The sequence below is a fragment of the Penaeus monodon genome, chromosome 38 (assembly GCF_015228065.2).
Source record: "Penaeus monodon isolate SGIC_2016 chromosome 38, NSTDA_Pmon_1, whole genome shotgun sequence".
NCBI lineage: Eukaryota > Metazoa > Arthropoda > Malacostraca > Decapoda > Penaeidae > Penaeus > Penaeus monodon.
This window is the reverse complement of record NC_051423.1, coordinates 32,555,135-32,567,634: the sequence shown is the minus strand read 5'-3', so window position 1 is coordinate 32,567,634 and position 12,500 is coordinate 32,555,135. Positions and strand designations below refer to the sequence as shown.

The 12,500-nt window shown below is 34.1% G+C and overlaps 2 protein-coding genes across 3 annotated transcripts in view; one reads left to right on the top strand and one right to left on the bottom strand.

Annotated features, from left to right (window-relative positions):
* Positions 1-3,585, top strand: part of LOC119596890 (ubiquitin-like protein 4A) — an 11,068-nt gene extending 7,483 nt beyond the window's left edge. The window contains exons 3-4 of the mRNA XM_037946248.1: positions 581-795; positions 978-3,585. Coding sequence (XP_037802176.1) covers positions 581-795; positions 978-1,055 — 293 coding nt within the window. The 3' untranslated portion in view covers positions 1,056-3,585. The remainder of the gene's footprint in view (positions 1-580; positions 796-977) is intronic.
* LOC119596889 (protein BANP-like) lies at positions 3,564-10,970 on the bottom strand. Of its 2 annotated transcripts, none has more exons than XM_037946247.1 (9): positions 10,815-10,970; positions 8,567-8,693; positions 8,205-8,347; positions 7,905-8,078; positions 7,616-7,728; positions 6,954-7,135; positions 6,689-6,793; positions 6,138-6,260; positions 3,564-4,949 (listed from the first exon to the last, which is right to left on the bottom strand). In XM_037946247.1, exons 2-9 carry the CDS (start codon positions 8,669-8,671, stop codon positions 4,737-4,739), a joined length of 1,158 nt encoding a protein of 385 aa, XP_037802175.1. In that variant the 5' UTR covers positions 8,672-8,693; positions 10,815-10,970; the 3' UTR covers positions 3,564-4,736. The 2 variants fall into 2 exon arrangements, with proteins under 2 accessions (XP_037802175.1, XP_037802174.1); XM_037946246.1 differs by having other exon boundaries at positions 10,607-10,879.
* Between the last annotated feature and the right edge of the window lie 1,530 nt (positions 10,971-12,500).

The following is a 12,500-nucleotide window of genomic DNA, read 5'->3' as shown; positions in this document are numbered from 1 at the left end:
GAGTAAGAAATTGGAAATTTACACTTCTGAAGTAATAATCACAGTCACTATGATTATAACTGTCACTACTATAACTGTAACTATTACTTTTACTACTAGTAATACTATCACTACCATTACCACCACCACCAGTACTAATGCTGTTACCACTATCATCACTTCTAACATCCATACCACCTCTACAGCCCCTTACCCCAACCCCTGCCCTTACCCTTACCCGTACTCTTACCTGTGCCCTTACCCCACCCCACCCCTACCCTTACCCTTACCCTTACCCTTACCCTTACCCTTACCCTTATCCTTATCCTTATCCTTATCCTTATCCTTATCCTTATCCTTATCCTTATCCTTATCCTTATCCTTATCCTTATCCTTATCCTTATCCTTACCCTTATCCTTAGCCCTATCCTAACCCCTACCCCCATCCCCACCCCCCACCCCCACCCCCACCCCCACCCCCACCTCCACTCCACCCCACCCCCAATACCATTATGACTATTTTTGCTTTTATTAACATTAATGTGGTTACGTTTGTCCTTTAGAAATTACCTTTATTGATATTTCCAAACTTTATGTACAGATGAGACCTCCCTAGAAGAAGCAGGCATAACAGATGGAGCGAAGATTTATCTCATGGTCAAAAAGGGAGAGTTGTCATCTCCGTCCCTAGGTGCAAGCTCTTCAAATAGTGTATCATCCAGTCCCACTGTTGATTTCTTCGCACAGTTAGACACCTTTCTTCGGAAACATTTAACTCAAGAACAGACCACGCAGGTTGTCAATGAGTTCAGAAAGGTAAGGGGTTTTGGTGATTGACATTTCTGAAGCTATTTGTTCTCTATTCAAATCTGTGCTAATGAAACAGATGGTTATTTTATGAAAATCTCTAGTCTATAATGTCTCGTTATCTATTGGCTACTATTTAATTATCATCTTGTGGGTATGTCTGTTGTGATTCATTGTTGTTTTTATTTCAGAATTGCCAATTAATGGTGGACAGTATGAACTTTGACGACATTGAAAGATTTGCAGCAAGTAACTTCACAGAATTTTAATTAGGAACATTTTTTATAGTTCATTTTTTTGTGAAGGGAGTGCTGATTTCATATCAATGAACACAGTGTGATCAGTGGATCATATTGAAAGCCGTTTTTGTAACAGTATGATATATGTTACTGAAAAGTTCTAGTGTATCTCTGAATCACAATGTATGTAATGCTGGTTTATTTTCTTTGAAAAAGGAGAAAAGACTATGAATAGATTCAGTAATGTGAGTGATTATTTTTTCATTATTGTAATCAGTTGTATTCATTTGTGTCATTTGAAGTGATTTCATTTTATCCAAGTGTTATTGTATGAATGTTTGTGCAGTCGTGTAGAACCATGTACCAAACTTGCCTCTTCCTAAGTGTATTAGGGCCATTGATAGTATATATAAGTAAAATGCAGTAAGCTTTTGTTTTCAGATAATGTTAATAAAGTGCAAATTTTGTATGATATTTAAGAGGAATGTTTTTAAAGATAATGCTTAGCTTTAAAAGAGTAAACCAATCTGTGGTGGCTTATACAATGATTGTTCAAGCAGGGTAAGAGAAATAACTGAATGTTTACTGGTTAAAAAGCAAAGTAGATGTGCTAGACATCAAAGAAATAATTGAAGCATTGTTGTGAATTGTAATTACATGTAGAATTATGCAATGGAAGAAGGATTTTTTTTTTCAGAATATCTCTTGTGGTTTTATTATGTAACTGGCACAATGCATAGATGAAAGTAGCAAGTTTGAGATATATTTTTTTTTATCCTTTTTTTGGTTCATTTCTTTAAACATTCATTCATAGTGTGTGGAATCTTTGTCTGCTAAAAGGTTCTTCACATAAGAAAATGGAAGTTGGAAAAATATATTGGAAACTAATATATGAGACTAAAGTAGAAATTAACTTGTCTTGTTTGTGAGATGACAGGGGAGTGTTGGTCACATAGTTGGAAAAAGGTGTAAGCCTTAAACCAAATACTGTTTATTTTATTAGGTTATACAACTGTAATTGAGTGAACTGGCATTAAAGAGGATTAAGCCTATTTATAGTTGAGTAAAGAAGAATAATGATACAATAGTATTATTGCCAAGATATTTTTTATTTTTGTAAAATTGTAAAAAAGTAAATAATCATTTACTTATGTTATAGAAAGAACATGATTGTAACTCAGGTTTTGGGATTATTTTGGGATAAAGTATGTTTCACTTTGTACCCAAATGTCTTGTAAAGAGCAGACATGATAATTTCTTGCACTTAAATTATAGTTGACAAGAATTGTAAGGAACTAGATATGGTTATTAACAAACAAGTATTGGTTTGGTAGATAAAACTTTCTGCACATAGTTTGCTCAAGAATCCTTGTGTTTGAACTAATTTTCATGTTATTTCATATCTTGAATTCAGTTTTGGCCCTTTCATTTTTCAACTTTACAAACATCCTTTTAGAATATAGATAAAAAATATCATAAAAAAAAATCCTACTGTAATCATGTTTGTCCTTTCGAATATGAATTCAGATATACTTTTCTTTTCTCAAGAGTATTCAAAGTTTATTACACTGCAACTTTGAAGAGATTCTTAGGTTTTATATTGTGAAAGTAAATGCTTGGTCAGTATATTAAAGGCAAGGAAAACAGGTTGATCGATTAGTGAAAATTATGCCTGGTGCTGCAACAGATTAGGTATACAAAGATTTTGCAGACAAAGACAAATGATTTTGTTTATACATTTTCCTCCTCTTAGATTTGTGGTACAGTACATGTTCAGCTATCCCCACTTATTTATTTTTTTTTATTTTAAGAAATAAATACAATACATTTCTTTTCTGATATTTTGCTTAGCTCTCATTTGTGTATATAAAATTTGAGGTATGTATTCAGATTTCTTCCTGGACCATATGTATATATATATATAACTTTGTGATTTCCGTTTCTTATAGGCACTGTCATTTTCTTAAGACCTTTTTTTATGTGTTATGTTAAAAAACTGACAGACTTTTAGTACATAAATAAATTTGTGTGAGAAGTAGTATTTTCAGAAAATGAGGTGAAATGAGTGAAGTTTTCTCAGTAGAAAAATATTTAAATGAAAATATTTTGTCTTGTTACAAAGTGTGAAAAGATAAAATGTTGAACATGAACTTTGAAGTGGGAGGAAATACACAAGAATGCAGGTACAAGTTACATATTACAGGAGGAAAAAAAAAAAAAAAAGAATTTTGTCATGGCAAAATTATATATCCTGTGGAAGAGAAGGCATGGTAAATAATGAACTATACAGAACTGCATATGGGGGCTTGAATTGCATTGTTTATGACCTGCAAAATGTTTAGATATAATTATTACTTCATACAAATGACAACATAGTTTAAAAGTTAGGCCTCTAAAGCAATCATAGTTTCATGTCAAGTGTTAAATATCCTTGATGTTGAAAGTATGGTTTTATGTTTTAGTCTTCTTTTAGCCTATTGAGTATATACAATGAAAATATAAGAGACTGTATTGTTATTTTTGGGAAAAATAAAAGCATTTTCAACCTGCACCAATTATTTGTGCAAGTCTTTATTATACCAGGTATTATCACTGTAACAATCATATACATTATAAGACAGATCACCAACCAAAATGCTCAGCTGAAAAGAATTGGAAAAAGATACAAATTTACAACTAGAGGCTGACTGAGCATACCTGCCGTGTTCAGAACGTGAATTACTGTTCTTATATGCTATATGCTAATGAATGAAAACATTATTTGTATTTGACTATGGTTACTGACATAAACAGACTTTATTTATTACAGTTTTAACCAACTGGAGGTACACAATGAACTACTTCACTAATTATTATTTCTGGATGGACCCACTGTGTATATTTACCCAAAATATATTGATTACAAGTTTACACTTAATAGGTAAACAGCCAACGATCAACCAACCAATCTGAAACTTAAAATGTGAGGAAGAACATTGAAACCCTGAGCATTTCCAATCATCACATTCAACCTTTAAATGTCAAATTCCCAAAATTCTTACAAGCACTATTTTCCCCTTAATTCAGTAAACACTATCACTTATTGAGCTTAAAGCTTACTGTTAAATAACAATCACTGATATGCTGCTTAATAAATACTGAATGTACTGAAGCAGGTCTCATAATAGGAACTAGGTTTCTGGATGTTTCCTAATTACTAAGCTAAATGAAAATGGAAACATAGTGAAGTATTTACTAAACAAAATTATAATATAGGTATTTTGGACACTGATTAATAGTGATTTATTTGTGTTAAAATTGTGCTCTTGTTGACAATCAAGTGATTTCATAGTGATTTTTCTTCTTTTGCTAGCTCTAGAATTACCTGCATTTCTTTGGCACTCAAAACAGACTAAACACCTCATCCAAACAACCTTCACATATTAGGCACAACACCGAGCAAGTGTCTGAATTTTAGTATTTTTTCTGTATCGGAGGACTTTATGTAGTACAATAATTTTGTATCTTGCCATTTTTCAAATCCTGTTTGCAATACATCATGCAATGAAAGACATTGCTATCCATTCCATAAGTTTCAGAGAAAGAATTACTCTTTATGGCTCATGCAATGAAAGATAGCAGAAACTCTAGGCAGGAGAATAGGGAGAAATGCAATAAATAACCAAAAGTAATAGAAATAAGGAAAGTTCCTCCAACACTTTCAACTTGATTTCAGTCATCAGTCTCCGAGTCTCTTGCCAATATACCATGCTGATCCAAAATGGCTAGTTCTGGCTCTGTTTTGAGGGTGATGCGGTGATGTGTGTCATCCATTACAGCTAAAGATGAGGCCTGATTTGACAGTGGGTCAAGTTCCTCAGCGCTCATGACTTCGGTACTCATGGACACTGATGAAGAGTTGCTGATAAGAACACCCTTTTCACCCTGCAGAGGATAACAACCAAACTTGAATTAGTGCTGGAGAAGTGTATCATTTACAGTGATATATGTGCTCTTTTTTTTATACAGTGATATATGTGCTCTTTTTTTTAAACATACATAATGTAAGAACAAAATTTATTATATGTAACAAAAAGAAAAAAGAAAATATATATTCAGACATATACTGCCCTCCCTCCATATATATATATATATATATATATATATATATATATATATATATATATATATATATATATATATATATATATATATATATATACACATACACACACACATACATACATACATACACATACATATACATATATATACATACATATACATATACATACACATACACACATGCACACACACACACACATGCACACACACACACACACACATGCATACACACACACATGCATACACACACACACACACACACACACACACACACACACACACACACACACACACACACACACACACACACACACACACACACACACACACACACACACACACACACACACACACTTATTTCTATATGTATTTTTCATACATTTTTTTTTTTTAATATATAAAAATATACAAACATACTTGCTCTCACTTTCTCAACCACACATCTCACTTTAAAGTTCTCTCTCTGTTTCTGGCTTTCTCTAAATATTAATTACCTTCTGGAAAAGAAACATTAACTCTTTTCAAAGATGAATACATTCAGAAACAATAATCTGCTAATGTCAAGAAAAAGTGATGTTCACTGTATTCTTTTTTGAAATGTATCTCCACAGACGGCTCCACAAGTGCCCAGCCACAAAGGAGTCAATTAATAGTTAATTAATTTTCCTTTCCCTTGATTTTCAGGATTTCTTTTTTTCGTAATTATTACAGTGTTATTAAAAATACTAATAACAAAATAAAATAAAATAAAATATTTTTTGAAAATGAAGGAAAAGGGTAAACAGATGATATAAGTCAGACTAGTGACTGACTCATTGATGACTAACACTTGTGGAGCCATCTACATGTACATACAATTAAGAAACTAAACAAACTGTTGTCTTTGCACATGTGTACATGCCATCCCCAGCGGGTTAAACATGATCAACATAATTAAAAGGTAAAACAATAAGAAACATGAAATACTGTTACTGACACCAACACTACAGCCAAAATAATGAAACTTACCTCTGATTGGGCAAGAATTTGTTCTTCAGAAAGTATTATTTCCTGTGTGTCCTGAAGTTGTGCTATCTGTTCTGGAGTGGCATTCAGTATTTGCAATTCACATGTTGGGGACTGTGCAATTACCTGTAATAATGATATTACATTTTCATAAAAGTATTCCCATTTAATTCACATTTTTTTATTATTAGAAAATGATGTGATTATTTTCTTATTAGAAATAAAAGAACTAGTCTGCTGACAGAAGACCTTTTCTTATAAAACTGAGGATACATCTTTCTTGTTTTCACATATTACTATAAAAAATCATACCCTATGCACTGCACCAAATAAATAAATAAAGAAAAAAAGAAAAGACAAAACTTGAAATGATATACTAACTAAAACATCATAAATCTCAACCTGTAATCTACTTAAATATTTTAACTTGCAGCATAAAACTACATTTTTTGTTATGAAATCTACACAAACAAGAGAATTTTCAGTAAAATTAACATACAAATCATAAAACACCCCACTAAAGAATCCTAAATTATAATCAACAATTATCATACCTTGACATCACTAAGGTCAAGGTTCGAGTTCTGGAGGGAGTCGAAGTCAAAGGAAATGTCTTCGGTCACCCCTGGATCCTTCCTCGCTGATGATGTGTGGCCAATCTGTACGGAAGATGTCTATTAGTAAAATCTTTGTTACATCCATGAATACTATTTATATGTGCTGCCACACAACTACACTGATAAAACACAAAATGATTCGTAAAACAAGAAAGAAAGAAAGAAAAAAGGAGAGAACGAGGCAAGAACCCATAGTTCTTACTCTATTATTTCTTGGTTGTGTCACCATGCCTCTCATTCGCCGCTTCCAGGCAGAGCGGCATTTGGAGTCCATGTTCTGACAGATCTTGTGCCATAACTTGTTGGAGATATTGAATTTGTACTGAAGGTGACAGCGTATGCCAAAGATCATGAGGGGATCTAACTGTCTTTTGTTCCACCTACCTGTACATTGTAATAAAAGGATATAATTAGACTCACATAAAATCAGTATGAAGAATTTATATTTAGCAGAATTACTGACCATCATGTTGAGTAGGTGAACAGATTTATAATCAGTGTTATAATCACTCGCTACCTGACTCCCATGCATACGCATGAGCCCACACAACCACTAAAACGCCACCAAAAACTGGGTGAGGGGGGAGGGAGTGGAAGAGGAAGAGGAAGAGGAGGAGGAGAAGAAAAGGGAGAAAAGAAAGAAAGAAAGAAAGAAAGAAAGAAAGAAAGAAAGAAAGAAAGAAAGAAAAAAAAAAAAAATGTAGGGGGGGGGGGGGGAACCTGTTGCTGAAAGTATTGGCTGCAAGTAGAAACCTTCCCTGATTCCCTGATTCTTGAGATATTAAATCAGAAGTATATCATTCATATCAAGAAAATTGTTTACGAATGACAACCTATTAAGATAAGATATACAAGCTCACTCACTTCTTCCAGATAAGTTTGAAGAGGCCAATTCTTCCTTTGTGAATAGATAGTCCAATAGTGTCAGAGCCATTTTCTCAGCTGTGATGCAGGTGGAGTTGATGTGCAATAGATTTCTTTTGGAAAATGCTTTGTTACAAAATACATCAATGACCTCGGTTAACAGTAACTTGTCATATATTCAATATTTTTCTCATAATCTCACAGTTATAATGAAATAAGAAGATAAAAACTATTACAAATGTCTTGTGCATGTCATGCATAATTTCATAAACCAATAAAAGGTACTTACTGTGGTGTAATAGGACACCGCACACGTAATGTGGGATGAGTAGGGTCGCCCAGCCATGACCCATGTGGGAAGTCCTCTTCAGAGTTAAGGGATATGACGTTCATATGGTTACTTGTGTCGGCATCCTGAACTAAAATTGGTGCATTGGACATCTCGGCTGGGATTTCTACTGGTCTGAAAATTGAAGTTTATATTCCATTAAGCTATCTATATTTTGACAACATTATCATTATTATTATCTATTTTTTTCACTTGATGCCAATCTGTGAGAAACAATTTCCAAATTCACTCTAAACGCACATGGATTGTTCTGGCTGCTTTCCAATGTTCCGTTCCACTGCTTCTAGCTTGGTTGCAATTCTGTTGCAAGTCTGAACCAAGACTGAAACTTTAGTCTCCAATGATGTAAGACGTGTGTTCATACATGTTCTGATTTCCATTACCTGGAAACAAATTACCATTTACGGGAAATCTTCATGACATCAATATATTTTCAGTCTTTGCAAAAAAGTAGCAGCATATATACCAATGACTACCTTAACAACTATAGCAGAGCATTTTTAACAACATAAAGCTCTAGGGAAAAAAGAACCCTCATATATACTTTAACAGGAGCAAATCTGTCACTAATGGACAGTAAGTGACATAAAACACACACATACCTCATTCAACAAATGGTTCAGGAGATCCATCTGTGTCACTCGAATCCTCTTCACTGGGGGCAAAGATGCTGCTTCCCCATAGTCGTCTTCACTCTCCTCACCCATGATAAATACTCCTTTGTCCAGTCTGTGGATAAAATGGTTGCTCTGATTTTTTATAGTTTGAGGTATTATTTTTCTAAAAGTCACTTTGACATTCTCGGAAATCTGTAAATTTCTATTTTTTCTGTGTCATAGTAGGTGGAAAATAAAAAATATAACAACAATCTTAAAATGTTATAGCTGTGTTTTATGTCTCTTTGGTGACTCTGCAATGGCCAACAAACAATCAAGGAGGTCTACACACAATATGTATGGTGGTTGTGATTATGGTTATGAAAGACATATGCTGTTTTTCATTAATTTCATTTTTGCATAAATAAGGTAGCTGTAAAAGTCTGAAACAAAATGTTGATGGATTGTCACTATGGTATAGATACAGATCAGTATTTTGCTCACAATCAATGTTTGTGCGTGATGTCAATGATAACCTCAATAAAGAAACTGTAATGGATAATTACAACTATATATCTACAGAACAAGAGAATAACAATCAAGTCAGACAGTAAAAGTTCTTCTATACCAGCAATGATACAAATAATTTCTGTGACACACACAATATACTATCCAAACTCCTTTTTACCATAATACATGTGGTGAAGGTTTGGTAGCCTTTTCTGGAATGCCAGAAGCAATCACTATAGCCGTGCACCTTATTCCCTAGTTGAAAAATAAAATACAAAAGCCCTTAACACTTTAGAAGTATGAAATATGAAATTCACTTCTAAAAATTTGGAAGTACTGGAAAATAGGAAAAAAGAAAAACAAAAAATGTTCTCGTAAAGTTTCCTTAAAAATTCTGAAATGAGTTTCTGCATCATGTTTATTTCAAAAGTGGAAAATCTAAAGTCACAGGGATCCAACTGTAACTGCTGACTAGTAACTGCTAAATGATTGAGTTAATACTATTTATCAACATATCCTAATATAATCTATTTCTGGGTCTCCTGATTATATTTAGGAAATCTTATAAATTTATATATCTTACTACACATACAATTAAAGAAAATATTCTTAGGATTTAGACACCAAAAACAAACTGAAAAGTAATATACATCATACATGGATATAAAGATATTATAAATATATTAAAGATATAATAAGCTTTCTTCTAGATTTATTGGCTGTGTCCTCTCTAACTCCACTTGAAATTTGCTGTGACCTGTGGTGGATATCTCAGAACCTCTCGTCTGACCCACAGTGGCACATCGTCAAGCGAGAACCACTGCCTCCACACTTCGTGCTCTGGCAAAGGCCAATAAACCTTCATCACATCCACTCTGGCAAGACAGAGCTTAGACTGGTTCTTGATTTAAGCATAAATTGGCTTGGTTTGTGAGGTTAACCTAGGTCTTGGTTAGGTCTGATTAGATAAAGTTAGGCTATAAAAGCTATCAGGGAGAGAATAGTGGTTGCTGGCCAACCTACACAATCCATGACAGTTGTTGTTTTAGATTCAGAACAAAGTACCATTTCTTTAAATAATGAACCCCTGGCAAGCACTGGTTGTTAGCAAATTTACCAGATCAATTACTTGATTTTCTTTCAAGAAACAAGTAAAAGGAAATAATTCACATAAGTTTCTATTGATCTTCCTGTCATGAGTGTCAGGCATGAGAAAGCAGTGCATCAGAAATCAAACATATAGCCTCTGTCTTTTTTTTTGTCCCCTGACTTTGACTTTCCTACTGATCGGATTACATAGAAATTTGAAATGTATGATCCCAACATAACAATTATTAATTACCTTCTAAATGCTACCTCAACTTTTATTGATATGACGATAAACAAGGCCACCATACCCGGCTAAAATTACAAATTCATCCCCATCCAACTAAAACTACCTCACACAAAATGCATGACACGTCTTGCAATTTGCCCAAATACCTATTAAAAGATATCATAACCTCCCCCCACAACATGAACGAATTATCGCATTACCTTCCAATTACCTCTTCACCTCGTTCTCCTGACATCGATTTTGAGCGACGTGGAGGTCACATCCCTACCCCCATTGCCTTCCTTAGCCCTTCCCCACCAGATTAGCGCCCACACATCGCACCCCACCGCATTCCCCGACAGAAAGGAGACGACGGCAAAAATCCTCTTATCCGAAAGTCCCCCCGAGAGAGAGATAGCGTCCCTGTACCTCGAAATCTCGCGAAATCCCGTGAAGAGCGAGGCGGGGTCAAGATGGCGGCGGGAGGTGGGTGTGCGGGAGGGCCGGGTCGGTGGCGACGGCCTTGTGGGCCTCTTTGCTCTCTATTTTACTCTCTTGAGATGCTTCGTAACGACTGGCTGTTTGAGGGATGTGTGTGTGTGATAGTCTGGATGATTTTAGTGGGTCGAGGTTACGCTTAGATTACTTATGGTGGGGATTATTTCGAAATGGGAATAAAGTTTAGAATACAAATTTCATCGTAGAAAATGATTTGTTTGGGGAGGGGTAACTCAAGCGCTCGCTCTAAGAGGCATTTCCAACAGTTTAATATTATATCGTTGAATACAAAAAAAATCCCATTCGTAATCATAGAATCCGAAGATAAATATGTTCTGTTAAGTGATATTTCCTTGATACGGTATTTTAAATGGGAAAGTCATACGTAATATTATAGATTCGTAAATGTTATAAGTCATATTAGTCGAAATTGAGCACAGTATCGTGCTATACTGACATTTCAGAATATAAATTCCGTAGGAGCTTGAAGTGCGTTTGATATGATCTTGGACCAGTAACGAAAATATGGGTACTCATGAAGTAACAATTCATACCAAGCATACTAAAATAATAATAATAATAATGATAATAATAATAAACATATAATTGCTGTCTTTTTCTCTATTTTTATGATTATTCTCTAATATATATATATATATATATATATATATATATATATATATATATATATATATATATATATATATATATTTGTACAAGGGAGAGATTTATTCTCATTGAACAAGCTTCGATTTCCTTTAGGCGGAAATACCAAGTCAAGTTTCTTCCCGCATTGCTCACACGTTAACCCCCCTTCCTTTGGGCAGTATTAGTATTGTTACATATTAGGTGTTCTGTTCTGCGGATGTAATTAGTCGCTGTAATTAGTGAAATAAGTTACGGCAGTTCAGTTTTTAGACAACTGAGTTGCAGCAACGCGTTTATGTCTTCCCTCGAAAAGTCAACGTAAAGATCCCATCACTAAAATCTTCATGTTTTATTCCTGTAGCCCAGTGGTCTAAATTTTCACTCATCAACTCAGTTTATAACATATTTATCACACGCTTCCATGTTGTAAAACTAAGCTTGACTGTTATAACAAGGCCTCGATTATTTTATTGCGCAACAAAATAAACTCTTGAATAAGTATTAAAGTTATTGTTATGGTGTTATGTTAATTTACAGTCTTGCTTAGTTTATTGTTATTTTTTGTAAAGTTACTGAAACGTAACTTGAGATGAGTTTGTAGTCCTTGATAAAGCATTATATTAGAAAAGTAACTCTCTTAAATGATAAGACGACTTAACAAAAATAGAGTACATACCCTAACTCCTTTGTCATTGAGTAATTTCTTAAAGCTTAATTCCCAGATCCGTAAATCTTTGTTCTTTATAGTGTTTTAGACTATATATCAGTCGATACTCACTCAAATTTTTGTTTGCTTTAATACGGCAGATCCCTTCGTCCTGTCGGTGGTCTTCCAAACCTCACTAAGCTGGTATCCCCCGAAGACTCATTATCTTGTCCTGGAACTCGGTTACATGTCATTTAGCATCTTGGTTGCATAGAACTTGTATCTTTTTAATGTTTTTTTTTTCTGTTATTATCATTATATCA

Excerpts from the sequence above, each read along its gene's own strand:
- LOC119596889 (XM_037946246.1), bottom strand. The coding sequence starts at position 10,641 with ATGTCAGGAGAACGAGGTGAAGAGGTAATTGGAAG. Across the intron at positions 8,694-10,606 it reads GGTGAAGAGGTAATTGGAAG|ACTGGACAAAGGAGTATTTA; the intron begins GTAATGCGATAA and ends TTTTATCCACAG. Across the intron at positions 8,348-8,566 it reads TGAACCATTTGTTGAATGAG|GTAATGGAAATCAGAACATG; the intron begins GTATGTGTGTGT and ends ATTTGTTTCCAG.